This window comes from Callithrix jacchus, chromosome 13 (genome assembly GCF_049354715.1).
Source record: "Callithrix jacchus isolate 240 chromosome 13, calJac240_pri, whole genome shotgun sequence".
Lineage (NCBI taxonomy): Eukaryota > Metazoa > Chordata > Mammalia > Primates > Cebidae > Callithrix > Callithrix jacchus.
In genome coordinates, this window is record NC_133514.1 from 3,417,852 (window position 1) to 3,433,628 (window position 15,777).

A 15,777-nucleotide genomic window follows, 5' to 3' on the forward strand; every position below is an offset into this window, starting at 1 on the left:
CATCTGCAAAATTAATTCTTCTTTCATCACTTCTCATATTAAATATAATTTTGGATCTTTAGATACATGAGATGGCCAGCTCCCTTGGAGCAAGCAGGAGCTTCAGGGGCTGAGGCCATATGTCCCTACTCTCCTCCTGTTCTAGGCAGGGAGTGCAAGCTGATTCAGGGATGAATGGTGGGTGGAGGGGACCCTGTGTAACAAAGTAAACCAGGAGCAGGACAGCAGGACAAAGGAATGGGCGGGACCAGAGGACACAAAGTCCCCAGTGGTTTCTTCTGTGGCCTCATAGATTCTGGGGCAGTGCAGGGTGGTATTGGCACCTGGCTCCTGACTCAATACCAGATTCGGCATTAGAGGGGCTGACCTGGGGCCACCATCTCCTGTCCTACCTGAGCAAGAGTTCATGGGAAACCTCTATGTAGAATCGGCTGTGGCTGCCCTTGTGTTGATCATGCCCATCCAAGTTACCTCCCACGTACCTCTGAGGTTGGGCTCCGGGTCCACTAACAAGCAGCTTATGATCCTCAACCACCATCACTGGAGTGTGGCTGGTGGTGGGGCCCCCTCCTAACCATCTTCCTCCTCCCGACAGGACTCAGGACACCCCTGCACGGCGGCTGATCCCGACAGCTGCTTCACACCTGTGTCTCCGCAGCACTTCATCGACCTCTTCAAGTTTTAAGGGCTGCCCCTGCCATCCCTATTGGAGACTGTGCATCATGCCCTCTGTGCGGGGCTCATAGTGAGTGTTCTGTGGGGTGGGTGGATGCCCCTGGAAAGCTTCCAGAAAGACTGGGAAGAACTGCCCCCTGTGCCACAAGCCACAACCACGAAAGTGCATGGTTGCATTTTCATTGAAGGAGGTCAGGAGCCAAACAAAGCATTTCTACTTCTTTAAAAACTCTTCTTGTGAGCATATTAAAATGTGCAATTTTGGATATGATATATATAGTTCAAAAATATTTCAGATGGTCAGCTCCACATTCTGTGTTGATCTGACACTAATGGCCAATAATGATGCTTCTTAATTGTCAAATTACAGTTTCCCAATTTTATACTAATTGTGGGTGGGTGACAAAACAGTTGATCCTTGTAAATACATTGTACAGAATATTTATTTTTTCTCAAAATGCATTTTAACTACTATATTGGCTGTGCCCAAATGAGTCCTCTTTGAATACAAAGTGAACCTAGGGCAGTGATAGTCATTCTTGTCTTAAGACTCTGGATTGGGGTATGAATTGTGCACATGCAGCCCAACAATGGGCAGCGGCCTCTGTGCTCGTAGGTGTCCAGCACAGGCTTTGGCAGAATACCCCTGCTGGGGGTGGGGCTTGTCTGTGCATAATCCTGGACTGTGATGGGAACAGCCCATCGTAGTCTAAACTTCACTTGTGTTGAAACTACTTTTATAGACAAGTAATAAATCTTGATTATTGACTGAAACTTCATCAGTTTTGCATCCTACTGAGAAATGTTAGTGATTTTGATAAGTCCTTAAAAGATTGTTTTGTTTTTAAAATAACGCATGTCTGTTTCAGAAAATTAGAAGATCAATCCCACCACCCAAAGATTATTGTGCATGCTGAAAAGAATGTGAAAAATTCCCCAGCAGGCATAGGGTAGAAATGTGTTGTTGTATATTTCCATTTTTGAATAGGGTCAAGGAACCCAAGCAAATCATTTCTACCTTTTTTCCTCTAAGCATAATAAAATTGTAATTTTATAGCTTTATAAATAGGAATAAAAAAAGATTCTGGATTTTTCAACCCCACTTCTGTGAACTGACACAAATGGCCAAGAATGAATTTATTTGTCAAATTCTAGTTTCCCCTGTGGTGATGCAAATACTTGGGCCTTCATGAATATATGTTAGAGTAAGAGTTCTTCATAAAACCATAAATGCTCTGTATACCACTGTTACTTCGCAAACCACCATTCCCCCAGCTGCCTTTTTTAGAAACACAGACCCATATCCTAAATGTTATTTGGAAACTTGGTTTTTATTAACTTTATTAGCTCCACAGAATCACCCAGATCGAACAGTCTTTAATTATCATAGCATACTGGGGTTCCTGAGGGTTTCACTGTTAGCATCAATAACTGTGGTAAGCATCGTCACACATCGTGGCCACCTCCTTACAATAACACCAATAGTACAGCCAACATCATGAGTCAAACATATTTTAAGGGTTTTATATTTCTAGATTATGAAAAAAAATTTTTTGGAGTTTATTTGTTTTTCAGACGGGTTCTTAGTCTGTCACCCAGGCTGGAGTGTAGTGGTATGATCTCAGCTCACTGCAACCTGTTTCCCTGGCTCAAGTGATCCTCCCACCTCAGCCTCTCAAATAGTCGGGACCACAGGCATGTACTGCCATTCCAAGGCTTTTTTTTTTTTTTTTTGTATTTTTAGTAAAGATGGGGTTTCACCATGTTGCCCAGGCTGGTCTCAAACTCCTGAGGTCAAGCAATCCACCTGCCTCAGCTTCCCAAAGTGCTGGGATTGCAGGCATGAGGCACTGCATTCAGCTGAAAAAAGAAATTGTTTTATTCTAGGAGAGGGAGTGAGTACGTTGAGTTTCCATTATCCTTGAAGCACAGGTATTTCTTTTTCTGTTGGTGCTGTTTTAATAAGTGAAGGATTTGATGTGTGGTTCACTGTGAACTTGAACATTTCCATATATTTGTTGTCCATTTGATTTGTCTTGTTTTTGGTGAATTACTTAATGTGTTATTTCCTGTTTTTTTTGGCGGGGGTTGGGGGGTGGTAGTCTTTTTTTGCATTAGTTTCTTCTTAAAAGGAAACTAACCTTTTGAAGTTGTGCTTCTTTCCCTTAATTTGTCATATACTGTTACTGTCATTTAATTGTTAGATGTTCTAACAATTCTCATCTGTGCTGTAGAATCACAGATACTTGTATAAATTGAGCAGTATTTACTTGGAAAATATAACCATATTAATAGTGTATGATTCCAGCTGTTCTGCTGGGATGGCATATTTCCACAGGCCAGGGACACAGCTGCCCGCACTGCCAGTGCATGGGTTACAGCCTTCTGCAGGTGCATTCAAGAGACAAGTTGTGGGAGCTGGGCAGGTAAGCAGGGATGGCTTACATTGCTGGGGAGAGATTGAAAGGTGAATAGAGGGTGTATAAAGACAGACTAAAGACAGTTTTGAGTCACTGATAAGTTATTTACAGATCAGAAAACACCAAATGGAGATGAGAAGAGGAATCATAATTTCCACATTGCAATGGTATTTTTGAATACAGTTTCTGTCAGAGGGCCTAACAAAAGTAGGGATGCCACTCCTGAGAGATTAAACTACATTCTGATGCCTTCATTGCAATGAAGTTCTAACTCAGGACACCAAGAGCCTAAAGCCAGACTAAGTTTCACATGCCCATTATCCCTGCTAAAGGCAATGCTGGACACACTCAATATAGAATCTCCAGGCATTCCTGGATCCGTTCCCAGTCCACGCTGCTCACTCAGGGCTGTTGTCTGTTGACACCCAGTTGCAACTTCCTTTTGCCTATTTTGAGAGTCAAAAACTCACATTCCTCACCTAATCTATGAATATACGCAAATCAGAAAGCCACCCAGCAGCTCTCAGGAGCAGACCTAGGTGTAGCTGTCGTAGTTTGCCGCACGATGTATAGCACCTGTGTATGCACTGTATGTGTGTACTATACAGGGCTGTATACAGAAAATCGTGTTTACTTCATGGAAAAAATTGAATCATCTGTGAACAATTTTTGCCTTAAATGCTGCTCTTAGAACCAAATTATCATAAGATTTTTGTATACTGCATCCTTGCTGAAATAATTTATCAGCTCTCTTAACACCTTTGTAGATTCCTTATGACCCTATGTACAAAATCATGTCATCTGTGAATAGACAGTTTCACTTCTTTATTCTTCTTTCTTGCCCCACTTTGCTGGCTAGAATCTCTAGTACAGTGTTGAACAGCAGTGCAAGAGCAAACATCCTTGTCTTGTTCCTCATCTTAGGGGAAACTTTCAGTCTCACCATTAACTAGGATGTTAACCCTGGGTTTCCCATAGATACCCTGTAGCAGGTTGGGGAAGTTCCCTTCTATTCTTAGTTGTTTTTATCATGAAAGGGTGATGGATTTTGTCAAATGCCTTTTCTGCATCTCTTGAAAAAGATGTGGTGTTTGGCCCTCATAAGATCAATGTGCTGTTATTACATTGACTTCTGTATCTTGAACCAACTTTGCATTCTTGGGCCAAAGCCCACTAAGTCATGGTTTGTGATACCTTTTATACATAGCTGTTGGATTTGGTGTCCTGTAACAGCCCTCTGTATCTGCAGGGGATTGGTTCCAGGACCACCTCCCCACCCCACCCACCTTGTGATCTTTTGGGTTTTGGTGTCAGTCTCATAGGATAAGCTTAGAAAGTGTTCCCTCTTCTGTGTTTTCAAAGAGTTTGTGAAGGTTTCTTGTTAATTCTTCTTTGAGAGAACTTATATGATTTGAAGTCACTGAGAAGCTTCAGTTATCTTCCCTTTTGGAAATGTGTTTATCTTACTACCCTTTAAGAGGATAAGACCATTTTTTCCCCAGAGATGTCTTTTAACAATTTTTCTTTTCATTGTGAAGGCATAACCTAATAGATAAATGGACTGTGAAACTTAGTCTCTTTTGCTTATCTCCAGAATTATCAAAAGGAAAGGGTGCTGCCCTCTGAAAATCACAATTTTAAAAGGCAGGAGTCAGCTTGGCTTGACTTTAATCTCCCTCTCTTCATTATGATGTGTGCATGTGCTGGACACCACTCACCTCCCTTTAGTCCCTATCTAGTGCAATATCAAATGCTACCCAACAACCAAGCCAAGGGATTAGCAACAAGGAGGGAAAGAAAGAAGGACCTGTATCCATGACCTACCAGCACCAGCCATTGGGGCCTCTGATGGCTGACACCAGCATCCACCCTGCTCTCAACCTCCCTGCATCCATGTCTATCCCAACACAGTTGCTGCTTCTGTCTTCACTCACGCCCCACTCCTTGTCCCTTCCTGTTGTCTCTGCATAGAGGAAGCAGACCCTCAACTTTGAAAAGCACTGTGCCCCACATCCCATGGGCTAAATTCTACTGAGCTAGTAGGAGCTGCTCAAGTGTAGCCTCTGCCTCCAGAATTCTAGCAGGAACTGCAATGCTGTCTGCCTAAAATTAAAGCCCTGGCTCACAGCATGAGACTGTGTGTTCTAGCTGGTGATGTGGTGCCTGCACACACACCCCTGGCAGTCCTCTCTAAACTCAGGCAGTGCGTGGCTGCTGTCATTCCTACCTTCAGCATCCGTGAGATGAGGGAGTTGCTCCCCAGTGCACCTGCCCAGATACAGGCCACATGGATCTGCCATTGCTTTTCACAGGAGCGTCTAGAAGAGGCCATTAACCATCCCAGTTGTCCTTTTTGTCCTTGGTCCTCTCCCTTCCAATCCCCACTGGCTCAAATCCACAGAGTGACAAAAGAGATGCCCAGAGCATCAGCTGGAGTGGCAAGTGTGAGAAGGTGCTGCTGGTGCCACAGGGGTCTTGCGCTAGCGTTCGCACCGTAACCAGGGTTCACTGAGGAGTGGGTTCCTTTGAAATGTTCTTGTTCTTATAAGGGTGAGCAAAAAAAAATGAGGGCATCTATATCAAAGAAGAGAGATACCTCAACTGTCTCATTTTTGCATGGAAATTTTATTTTTATTTGATAATCATTTGAGAAACTTGCACAGATAAAGGCAAGTTGGTTTTATTATTTTTTTCTAATGTCATTTGAAAGAATTTAACTTTTGTTAAAATACACATAAAATTTACCATCTTATCCATTTTAGGTGTGCAGTTTAGTGGCATTAAATACATTCATATTGTGCACCCTTCTCTACTATGTATCCCTAAGTTCAGGTTACAAGATAAGCTTTTGTCATCTTGTAAAACTGAAGTTCTGTACCCATTAAGCACCAACTCCCTATTCCCATCCACCAGCCCCTGGCAGCCTCTGTTCTACTTTGTCTCTTTGACTACTTAGGGACCTCGTCTGAGTGGAATCAGGGAGATTTGTCATTTTGTGACTGGCATATTGCACTCAGCATAATGTCCTCAAGGTTCATGCAAGTTGTAGCATGTGTCAGGATTTCTTTTAAAGGCTGATGATACTCAGTTCTACTGATAGAGCACATTTTGTTTGTGCATTCCTCTGTTGATGGACACTTGAGTTGCTTCCACCTTTTAGCTATTGTGAATATTGCTGCCGTAAACATGGGTGTGCAAATCTCTGAACCTCTGCTTTCAATCATATGGCAATTCTATGTTTAATTTCTTAGGGAACTGTTACAACTGTTTTCCATGGTGGGTGCACCATTTTACATTCCCACTGAAGGTTCCAATTTCTCCACATTTTTGCCAGCACCTGTTTTTGTTGTAATAATTGCCATCCTATTGAGTGTGACATGGTATCTATCCTACTGTGATTTTTATATGCATTTCCCTGATGACTAGTGATGTTGATTTTATTTGTTTGTTGGCCATTTATATGTCTTTTTTGGAGAAATGTCTGTTCAGGCCCTTTTTCCATTTTTCAGTCAGGTGTGCATTTTTGTTGTTGAGTTCCAAGAGGTCTTTATGTTTTGGGTATTCACCCCTATCAAAATATGTCATTTGCAAATACTTTATCCTAGTCCAAGGACTGGTTGCACTCTGTTTTGTCCTTTGATGCACAGAAGTGGTTTCTCTCTTTTAGTTAGCTGTGGCTCTGGTGTCATAGCTAAGAAATTATTGCCAAATCCAATGTTAAAATTTTACGTTTCTCCTAAATGTTTTAGTTTTACCTCTTAGTTTAGGCCTTTGATCCATTTTAACTTTTATATATGGTGTGAGGTAGATCCAACTTGATGTGGAAGACCAGCTGTCTAGCACCATTTGTTGAAAAGACTGTTCTTTCTCCCTTGAATGGTCTTGGCACTGTCAAAAATCATTTTACCCATAAGTGGAAGGGTTTATTTGGGGGTTTGCTATTGTATTCCATTGGTCTGTATGATTGTCTTTGTTTCAGTACAACACCATTTTGATTATTGCAGGTAGGTTTGTCATAAGTTTTGAAATAAGGATATGAGAGCCCCTACTTTGTTCCCTTTCAAGATTGTTTTGGTTGTGTGAGGTCTCTGGAGATTCCCTGAGTTTCAGGATGGATTGTTCTGAAAATGCCACTGGGATATTTTGATAGGAATTGCATGAAATCTGCAGATTGCTTTGAACTCTGGACATCTTAACTATATTAAGGCGTCCAATTCACAAACAGATTGCTTTCTGTTTATTTGTGTTGACTTTACTTTCTTTCAGCAATGTTTTATGGTTTTCAGTGTGCAAGTTTTTTACCTCCTTAAGTTTATTCCTAAATACTTCAATTTTTTGTTACTAGTATCAATTGAATTTTCTTAATTTCCTTTTGAGCTTGCTTGTTATTGTATAGAAATATCATGGATTTGTTATGTTGATATTGTAACCTGCAATGTTACTGAAATGGTTTATTCAGTTTTTTTATATATGTATGAACTCCAGGATTTTCTATATACATGACATGATTTTCAGATCATGTCATCTGAAAACAGATAATTTTGCTTCTTCCTTTCCAGTTTGGATGCCTTGTATTTCTTTTTCTTGCCTATTTGCTCTGGCTAAGCCTCCAGTACTGTGTTGAATAGAAGTGGTGAGATGATGTGGTATTTATGTGTTGTTCTTGATTTTAAAATAGGTGCTTTCAGTCTTACTGAATATGATGTTTACAGTGGGATTTTCATATGGTCTCTCCTATGTTGAGGTAGTTTCCTTCTGTTCCTAGTTGTTGAGTTTTTATCATGAAAGGATATGAGACTGTGAAATGCTTTTTCTGCATTAATTGGGATCATATTTTTTTCCTTTATTCTGTTAATATAATGTGTATTACATTTATTGACCTGAGCATTTTGAAACTTTGTTGCATCCCAGCTATAAATCTCACTTGGCCATGATGTGTAATCCTTTCAATGTGCCGTTGAATCCTGTTGGCCAGTATTTTGTTGAATATCAATAACAAAAATCTTGATTAGGAATACTGGTATGTGGTGTTCTTTTCTTGTCTGGTTTTGGTATCAGAATAACGCCAGGCTCATAGAATGCATTTGGAAGTCTCCTTTCCTCCGCCTCAGTTTTTTTAGAAGTGTTTGAGGAGAATTGATATAATTCTTCAAAAGTTGGGTAGAATTCTACAGTGAAGCCATATGGCCCTGGGGTTTTCTTTGTGGGGAGGTTTTTCATTACTAATTCAGTTTCTTGACTACCGCAGGTCTCTTCAGGTTTTCCATTTCTTCATGATTCAATCTTGATAGGTTGGATGTTTCTAAGAATTTGTCCAGTTCATCTAGGTTATGCAGTTCATTGATACATAACTGCTCATAGTATTCTTAATACCTTTTATTTCTGTAAAATCAGTTGTAATGTCCCCTCCTTCTGGTTTTATTTTTCTTCGTCACACTAGCGGGAAGTTTGTCAGTTTGGGTTGACCCAACAAACTTGGTTTCGTTTATTTTTCTCTCTTGCTTTTCTCTTTTCTATTTTGTCTCTGCCCTCATCTTTATTATTTCCTCTATTCTGCTGGTTTTGGGTTGTTTGCTCTTCTTTTTCTTCTAGTTAATTCAGATATAAATTTAGGGTTGACTTGAGATCTTAATTTTTTAAGTATTTGTATGTTCAGTTACAAATTTCCCTACCATTGCCTTCACTGTATCTTTTTGTATGTTATGTTTAAATTTTCATTTATCTCAAGATATATTCTAATATCTCTGTTAATCCACTGGTTGAGAGTATTGTTTAATTTTCACATAATTTTATACTTTTTGTTTTTTCTTCTGTTACTGATTTCTAGTTTCAGCCCACTGTGGCCAGAAAAGATACTTTTTATTTTTTTAGTCTTTTGAAATTTTTTGTTCTGTGGTCTAACATGCTGTCTATCCTAGAGAAAGGTCCATTTGCACTTGAGAAAAATGTATATACTGCTGTTGTTTGGTGGAGTGTTCTGTATATGTCTGTTAGGTCCAGTTGTTAGGTACGACACTGTTCAAGTTTTGTCTTATGACTGATCCTCTGGTTGTCCTGTCCATTACTGCTACTGGGCTATTGAAGTCTCCTACTCTTATTATAGAACTATCCATTTCTTCCTTCGATTTTGTTTCATGTATTTTTGGGTTCTGATGTTTGGTGCGTATATATTCCATCTTCTTGGTGAGTTTTCAGTTTTTTAAATGTCAACAGCATGAAGATAAAATTATAGGACGTCTGGAATTTCCTTTGAATCCGTAGGGCTAGGAGTAAGTATAGATAAAACAAGATTGGCTGGGAATTTGAGGCTGCAAGGATAGGTACACATTGAGATGTAGAGCAGGGCACAATACTTTTTCTGTAAAGGAGCAGATGGTAAATATTGTTGGCTTTTCCAGCCATGTGGCTCTCTTGCTGTAGTACTATGAAGATACTCTTTGCAGTAGTATCATGAAGCAGCCACCAGGGAGCCACACACCAGTATGTGTGACTGTGTTCAGGTCAAACTCTATGGACACTGAAATCTGAATTTCACATGTTTTTCATATGTCATTAAATACTACCCTTTTATATTTTTTCACCATTGAAAAATGTAAAAATCATTCTTAACGTGGGCTGTGCAAAAACAGGTGGTGGTCCAAATTTGGCCTGTAGGCTATAGCTTGCCAACCCAATTTATACTTTTGTCTTTTTTGGAACTATTTGGTATTTTCAATTAAAAGTTTATCAACATTACTTTTTGTACTTGTTACTGTTTTATTGTAAAAATAATGTGTTTTCATTGTAGAAAGTTTTTTTTAAAGGCAAAATACACAAATATGTTACCTATGAATTATGAGAATTACTTCAAGGTAATTATTATTTTGAAATATGTTTTCAGTGTTTTCTCTTACATTGCTTTTTACCATGCATAACATGATCCCAAATAAACAGTTAAATATTAGGACACATACCACCCTTTTTCCCCTTTCGTCCAGAAACTCACACGTGGAGCTCCAGAGGGAACTGCCTTCTTGCAGTTCTCTAGCCTCTACTCTCAAGGGAAAGATGTGCATCTTCGTGATGAGCCTTGAAAAATTCTTACCATTTCCTTCTGTCTTAAACAGCACCAGTTTTAAAGTCTCCAAGGAGAAGAGATTTCTGAAACGCAAGTTTCCAAAGAATAAAAAAATTGCTTCTCAGAACTCAAAGCAAATGGTATTTCCCATCACTCCATCCTATCCAGATTTGTTCAGCTTCCTTGAAAATAATTTCTGTAAATTTTTAAAATCATATTTTCCTAAAATTCTAAACAAAAATAATGCCAAAGGGATCAATATCATCGCTTGTTGTCGAAGCTAAAATTCTACTCAGCCTTTATCAGTAAGTGAAAATATCTTTGCAACTCTGAAAAACCATGCTGAGACATTAATTTTTAAATACTTAAATGGGAGCCAGGTGCAGTCACTCACACCTGTAATCCCAGCATTTGGGGAAGCCAAGGCCAGAGGATTGCTTGAGGCCAGGAGTTTAAGAGCAGCATAGGCAATATAGCAAGATCTCATCTCTACACACACACACAAAAATTAGCCAGGCATGGTGGCCCACCAATAGTCCCAGCTCCCAGAGGTGGAGGCCGCAGTGAACTCTGATCATGCCACTGACACTCTGTGGCCCTGCTGTGCACAGGGGCCCAGGAGCTGCCCTGAAAGACAGCAGCAGCTTGGATGGACCGAGCTTTAGAACCAACTTCCTGCTTGTAGTGAGTGCAAACGATGCAGGAGTGAAACACCTCAAACAAACAGTGTGTTCAGGAAAAGCTGGGAGGGAAGGGACACAAGGGCTCCTGCTTCCAACATCAAAAGATTTCAGAGATAGAACCACCACATGATACATGATCATGGACTGGCGGGGAGAAAAGCAGCTAAATGGTATGGGAACGTGTGTGTGTGTGTGTGTGTGTGTGTGAGATAGGAAATTAATTTTGTTAATTGTGTCTCTTTCAGAAATACATGTTGAAGTACTTGGGGGCTGATATGGTGTTTAGTTTACTTTTAGATATGTATGCACACAAAGCGAGTAAGAAAAACAATTATTGAATCTCAGTAGCTGCGTTTATGGGTGTCCATTGTACTAAATGCTTTTGCATAGTTTTTTATTTTCATCATTAAAAAAAAAAAACACTTAAAAACTGAAATACTTGTCAATCCCCCACCCCGAAAAAAAAAAAAAACAAATTGAAATACACCTGGTTAATCATGAGAATTAACCACTACTTAGAGGATTAAGTGTGATTTGTTTCTCGTCCTTCACCCCTCTGGCCTCAGGAATTGAAAACACTTTAAAAGGAGAAAAACTGTGACCACAAGCCTATACTCGTGATCTCATCCTGTCTGCTTCTTGTGTCAGAGCCACTGAGGGAAAAATCACTATTTAAATTGTCAAAATGCCTAGGCACAATGGCCTACACCTGTAATCCCAGCACTTCAGGAAACTGAGGCAGGAGGATCACTTGAGCCCAGGAGTTGGAGGTTGTACTGAGCCCTGACATGCCACTGCATTCCAGCCTGGGTGACAGCAAGACCCTACCTCCAAAAAACATTTTTTAATAAAAACAAAAAGTAAATTGTCACATATTCCTAAGATGCATTAGGCTTTGCTGGGAGATGGCCTTTCGTGTTCACCATTGAGCTTAGCATTTCCTGCTGTTAAAATTAGAATAACCTTTATTCAGGATGTGCCCCTCTGAGATGAAACGGATGTCAGATTCTGGGAGCCAGAGGAACACACTGCGACGCACTTCCAGACTCGGAGGAAGAGGGATCAGGCACACAGACTCTCAGGAAGACGTCCAGGGCCGGGGGACAATCATTGTATGTTCACCATCAGCTCTGACAGCGTGGCTTGAAGTTTCCTTCTAAGGACAGAGACTGAGCAGAGAATCCATGTGTCCTGTTCAAAAAGGATAAAAGCAGAATGTGCAGGAACCTGTGCAAATGAACCCATGACCCTAGACAGCCAGCAGACTTTAAAAATGAATTCCAGATACAAGCCTGTATTCTTAATCACCTGCCTAAGGCTGCCATGGACCAAATTCTGAAAGATACCTTGTTGCCCTAGAAATGTCTCCCAAAACTCAGTAAGCCACTAGTTTCCCGACTGTCCAGAGACTTGGCTCCCACCTCCCCCAATTACATTACCTTTTGCCATCAAATCCATGCTCCACACAATGAGGAAAATAGCACCTAATTCTGATTCACGAAAACATCTACCCATGTGACAGTGCCCTACAGGGCCCAGCCTTGGCCTTAGGAGAAGGCCAGGGTTGGGGGTATGACACTAGCCCCGCTCAAGAGGTGTGCCTCACCTCAGACAACCTCCCCAGTCCTTACTCGGATGAGGTAGAAATGCCACTAGCTCTACTTGTTGACATGGGGACATTGATCCTCTCTAGGGTTGAGAACCAGGATTTAGACCCAGAAATGGACTTCATGGCCTCAAGGGAGAAAAAGCAAGAGCAGAGCACAAAATGAACAGGAAGGGACCGCAATGGACAGTGGGTCACAGAAGAGGGCCTGTTTCAGAAGAAAGCAGCAGCCTCTTAGGAGTGACACACAGGTGAGAGGAACTGTGGGTCAGGGCACCAAGGAGCCAGCCAGGCAAGCAGGGCCCTTGGTGGCACATGTGCCTCAGGATCTGCAAGAGGATTCAGTGAAAGTGCATGCCCAGAAGCTGCAGGTGAGCCTGCCGAGAACACCTCCCACGTTGAGTTGCCCCACACTCTCCAGGCTCAGCCCCTTGCTGGGTTGCCTGGCAGTTCCAGCCCTGCAGTCCCTCACGGGGCTGTGGGCCTCCCACCTTGCCCATCTCTGTCCTCACCCACCAGCTTCCTCAGCAAGTAATTCTTTAAAGTGAATCCATTTAAAGAATGTTAAATATGTTATAGATGGCACTTGTGTGACAAAAATGAAAATTCCAACAACCACCACACCCTCAGACTTTTCTCACGTAAATGGAAGAGCGTTTCAAAACCTCAGTGGCACATACTGCCAGGGCCAGGCTCCTTCCATCTGCCCCCTGGCCACAGTGCTCAGCCCTGAGGAACCAGTGCAGCTGCCATGCGGGCATCTCCTGTGGGCATCTTGTGAGGGTGGCTGTCGTGCAGTGGCTGCAGAGGAAGCAGCCGTGGTATCGGGCTGGGAGGCAGCAGGCACGGGACCCAAAGGTAGTCACTGTCACCTGGGCCTACAAACCCTAGGGACCATGTCCCAAAGGAAGCACCACCCTGGGCCAAGACCCTGTAACTCTAGAGCAGCTTTGGGAAGATGCTTTCATGTAGACTGGAGGGAGGCAAAAGTAGTTTCCTGGCACTTGGGTGGTAGGTGGCAGGGGCTGCATATGGAGCTGGGATACTGGCCTGAAGGCTGATAGCTCTTCACCGAGAACACCCCAGACCCCGACCTCAGCAGCATGCACGGGTTGGGGAGGATATGCCTTTAAGACGATTGTTTTAAGTATTTAATAGAAGGTACTGCAGTTGGGCCAGGCTGAGGCCGGGCCCACAAGTGGATCCCCCAACAGCACAGCTCAGATCAGTAGAGGCCCAGAGTAGCAAGTTGCCCAGGCCACACTCACGTTGCTGGCACAGGCCATGGCCTCCTGAGACAGTACTCAGGCCACCACACACCTTATGAGGGATGCCATCCACCCAGCCAGGGGAGGCCCAGACTTGACACAGAGGCCCCAGAACCACACAGCACCAACGCCCATCAGGGCCTCGCAGCTTCCAAACAAGCTCAAGGCCAAACAGCCGTCTGCCTTGGTGCAAAGATCCAAGATCTTTAGATTCAGAATCTAACCCCAAAACCCACACCAGAGGGAGACCTTGCCGAAGGTCATGGTGGTAGGGGGACGGAGGTGGTGCCTTCCAGAAGGGAGCCCTGACACCCTCATAGTGGCTCAGACCTGGTGCAGGCATGGCCCTCGTGCTGAGACTCTGGGGATGTGGCCTTGGCCTCTAACCTGCGCATCCTGAGCAGGCTGTCCCGGATGGTGATACTTTGCCTCATTCCTGGGAAATGCTGCAGAAATACCCACAACTGAATGAAGGTTGCCCTGTTCTTACCCACCTCAGCCTGTAGTCTCTCTTCATCATCTGGTGTCATTCCACCTGCAACAGAACAAACTTATTCCTGGAATTCAAGAGCGGGACTCTTGGACCTCACTCTGAGCATCTATAAAATGGGCACAGCAATGCCAGCCTCTCAGGACTGCTAGGATCCCAGAGGGAGGCAAGGGCAAAAAACGAGTGTCTGACAGGGTTGGCACAGATAGGTGATGGCACCTGCTGAGGCCCAGCAGGGCAAGGCCACAGGCTGGTGTTGCTGCTCTAGGCCCTGCCACCCGTCCCCTCCCTAAAAAGCAATGGGAGCTTGGGCAGACGTGGCCTGAGCTCTTCCCAGCTGACCACAGCAGCAGAGGCAGCCAAGCCTCCTACAAAGCCAACAGGAACAGGGGGGCAGCCTGGTCAGGTGGCCCTGCCACTTGTCACTGTTTAAAAATTGGGTTTCTTTAAAATAACCTAGTAACACAAAAAACCTGAATAGGCACTTAAAGTTTTCATTTGCTCACTTCTAGTTTTATTTCTTGGCTGAGGTTTTTTTGGCAGAAAGTTCAGTTGAATCTTCAAATAATAGCTGTTAGGAGCTGGAATATTCCAGTTCAGGGAACTGAAATATATTAATTCAAACAAAAATAGTTTACTTCCTCAGGGGAAGTTAACTGATTTTGTTTTGTTTATCTCCCTCCCATCGCAGCCTTTCACTGGGCCAAGTCATTGCCTACGTTTAATAGGTTGACATTCTTGAGAGGCCACTGGCCTTCACCTGGGGAGGGTGGGGAGAGGCCACCGGGGGTTGCATTTCCTGCTCACCCTGCTAAAGCTGAGACAGAAAGAGATGGACCCAAGATGCCCTACAGCTTTGAACCCCGTTGAGTAGAAAGCCCCAGACATGGCAACATTCCTGCCAGGCGAGAGGCCCCTCTGTGCCTGAACTGCTCTGAGCTGATTCCACCCCAGGCTGTGCCTGCCTCACAGTTTTGTAAATGATGACTTACCATGATGCCCACATGGAAGCTTCACCTCCTCAGGATGAGCAGGTACATGATACATGCACATGGCCAGACAGCAGGACACACGTGAGGGGGCAGAGGTGCTTCAGAGATGGCACCAGCAGGACCCCAGGCTTCCAGTTGCTGCCTCACTTCCTCAAGATCAGAGGTAGAGCCACTGAGGCAACGATGTTGTATCTACGAAGCACCACTGGATATATGCACCATGACTCTTTGTGAAGTCAGTACTCTTTTCTAATTCCAGAAACATTAAAAACAGAGGTAAAATTCACCCCATAATCCTTTCATTTTAACTATTAAAATTTATTGTTTACCACATGGCCTACTGTGCTTCTTCATAGCAGCAAGGGGGACACTTGCCAGCTCCAACTGGAACGCATCCACATCACCAGATGACCCGCGTTCCTGCAGCGACGTGGCAGCAAAAGATGGGGTTACCCCATCAAAGGCCACCAACACCAGGGCGCTGTCAGATCATCTTATGTTAAAAAAACAGAGATTGCTAAGAAAAAGTGGCTTTTAAAATACATGCATTGTTAAATCTTGTGTTCTCAGGAGTCAACACAGCAGA

The 15,777-nt window shown here is 43.0% G+C and overlaps 1 protein-coding gene across 10 annotated transcripts in view; it reads left to right on the forward strand.

The window, feature by feature from the left end:
• FBXO25 (F-box protein 25) overlaps window positions 1–15,522 on the forward strand; it is a 75,991-nt gene extending 60,469 nt beyond the window's left edge. For 4 of the 10 annotated variants that reach the window (XM_035269807.3, XM_035269806.3, XM_008978986.6 and 1 more), the window contains one exon: window positions 596–9,830. In XM_035269807.3, coding sequence (XP_035125698.1) covers window positions 596–685 — 90 coding nt within the window. In that variant the 3' untranslated portion in view covers window positions 686–9,830. Of the gene's footprint in view, window positions 1–595; window positions 9,831–11,808 lie in introns of those variants that run through there. The other 6 variants (XR_013525417.1, XR_004732567.3, XR_004732568.3 and 3 more) reach the window with 2 other exon arrangements.
• The last annotated feature ends 255 nt before the right edge of the window (window positions 15,523–15,777 follow it).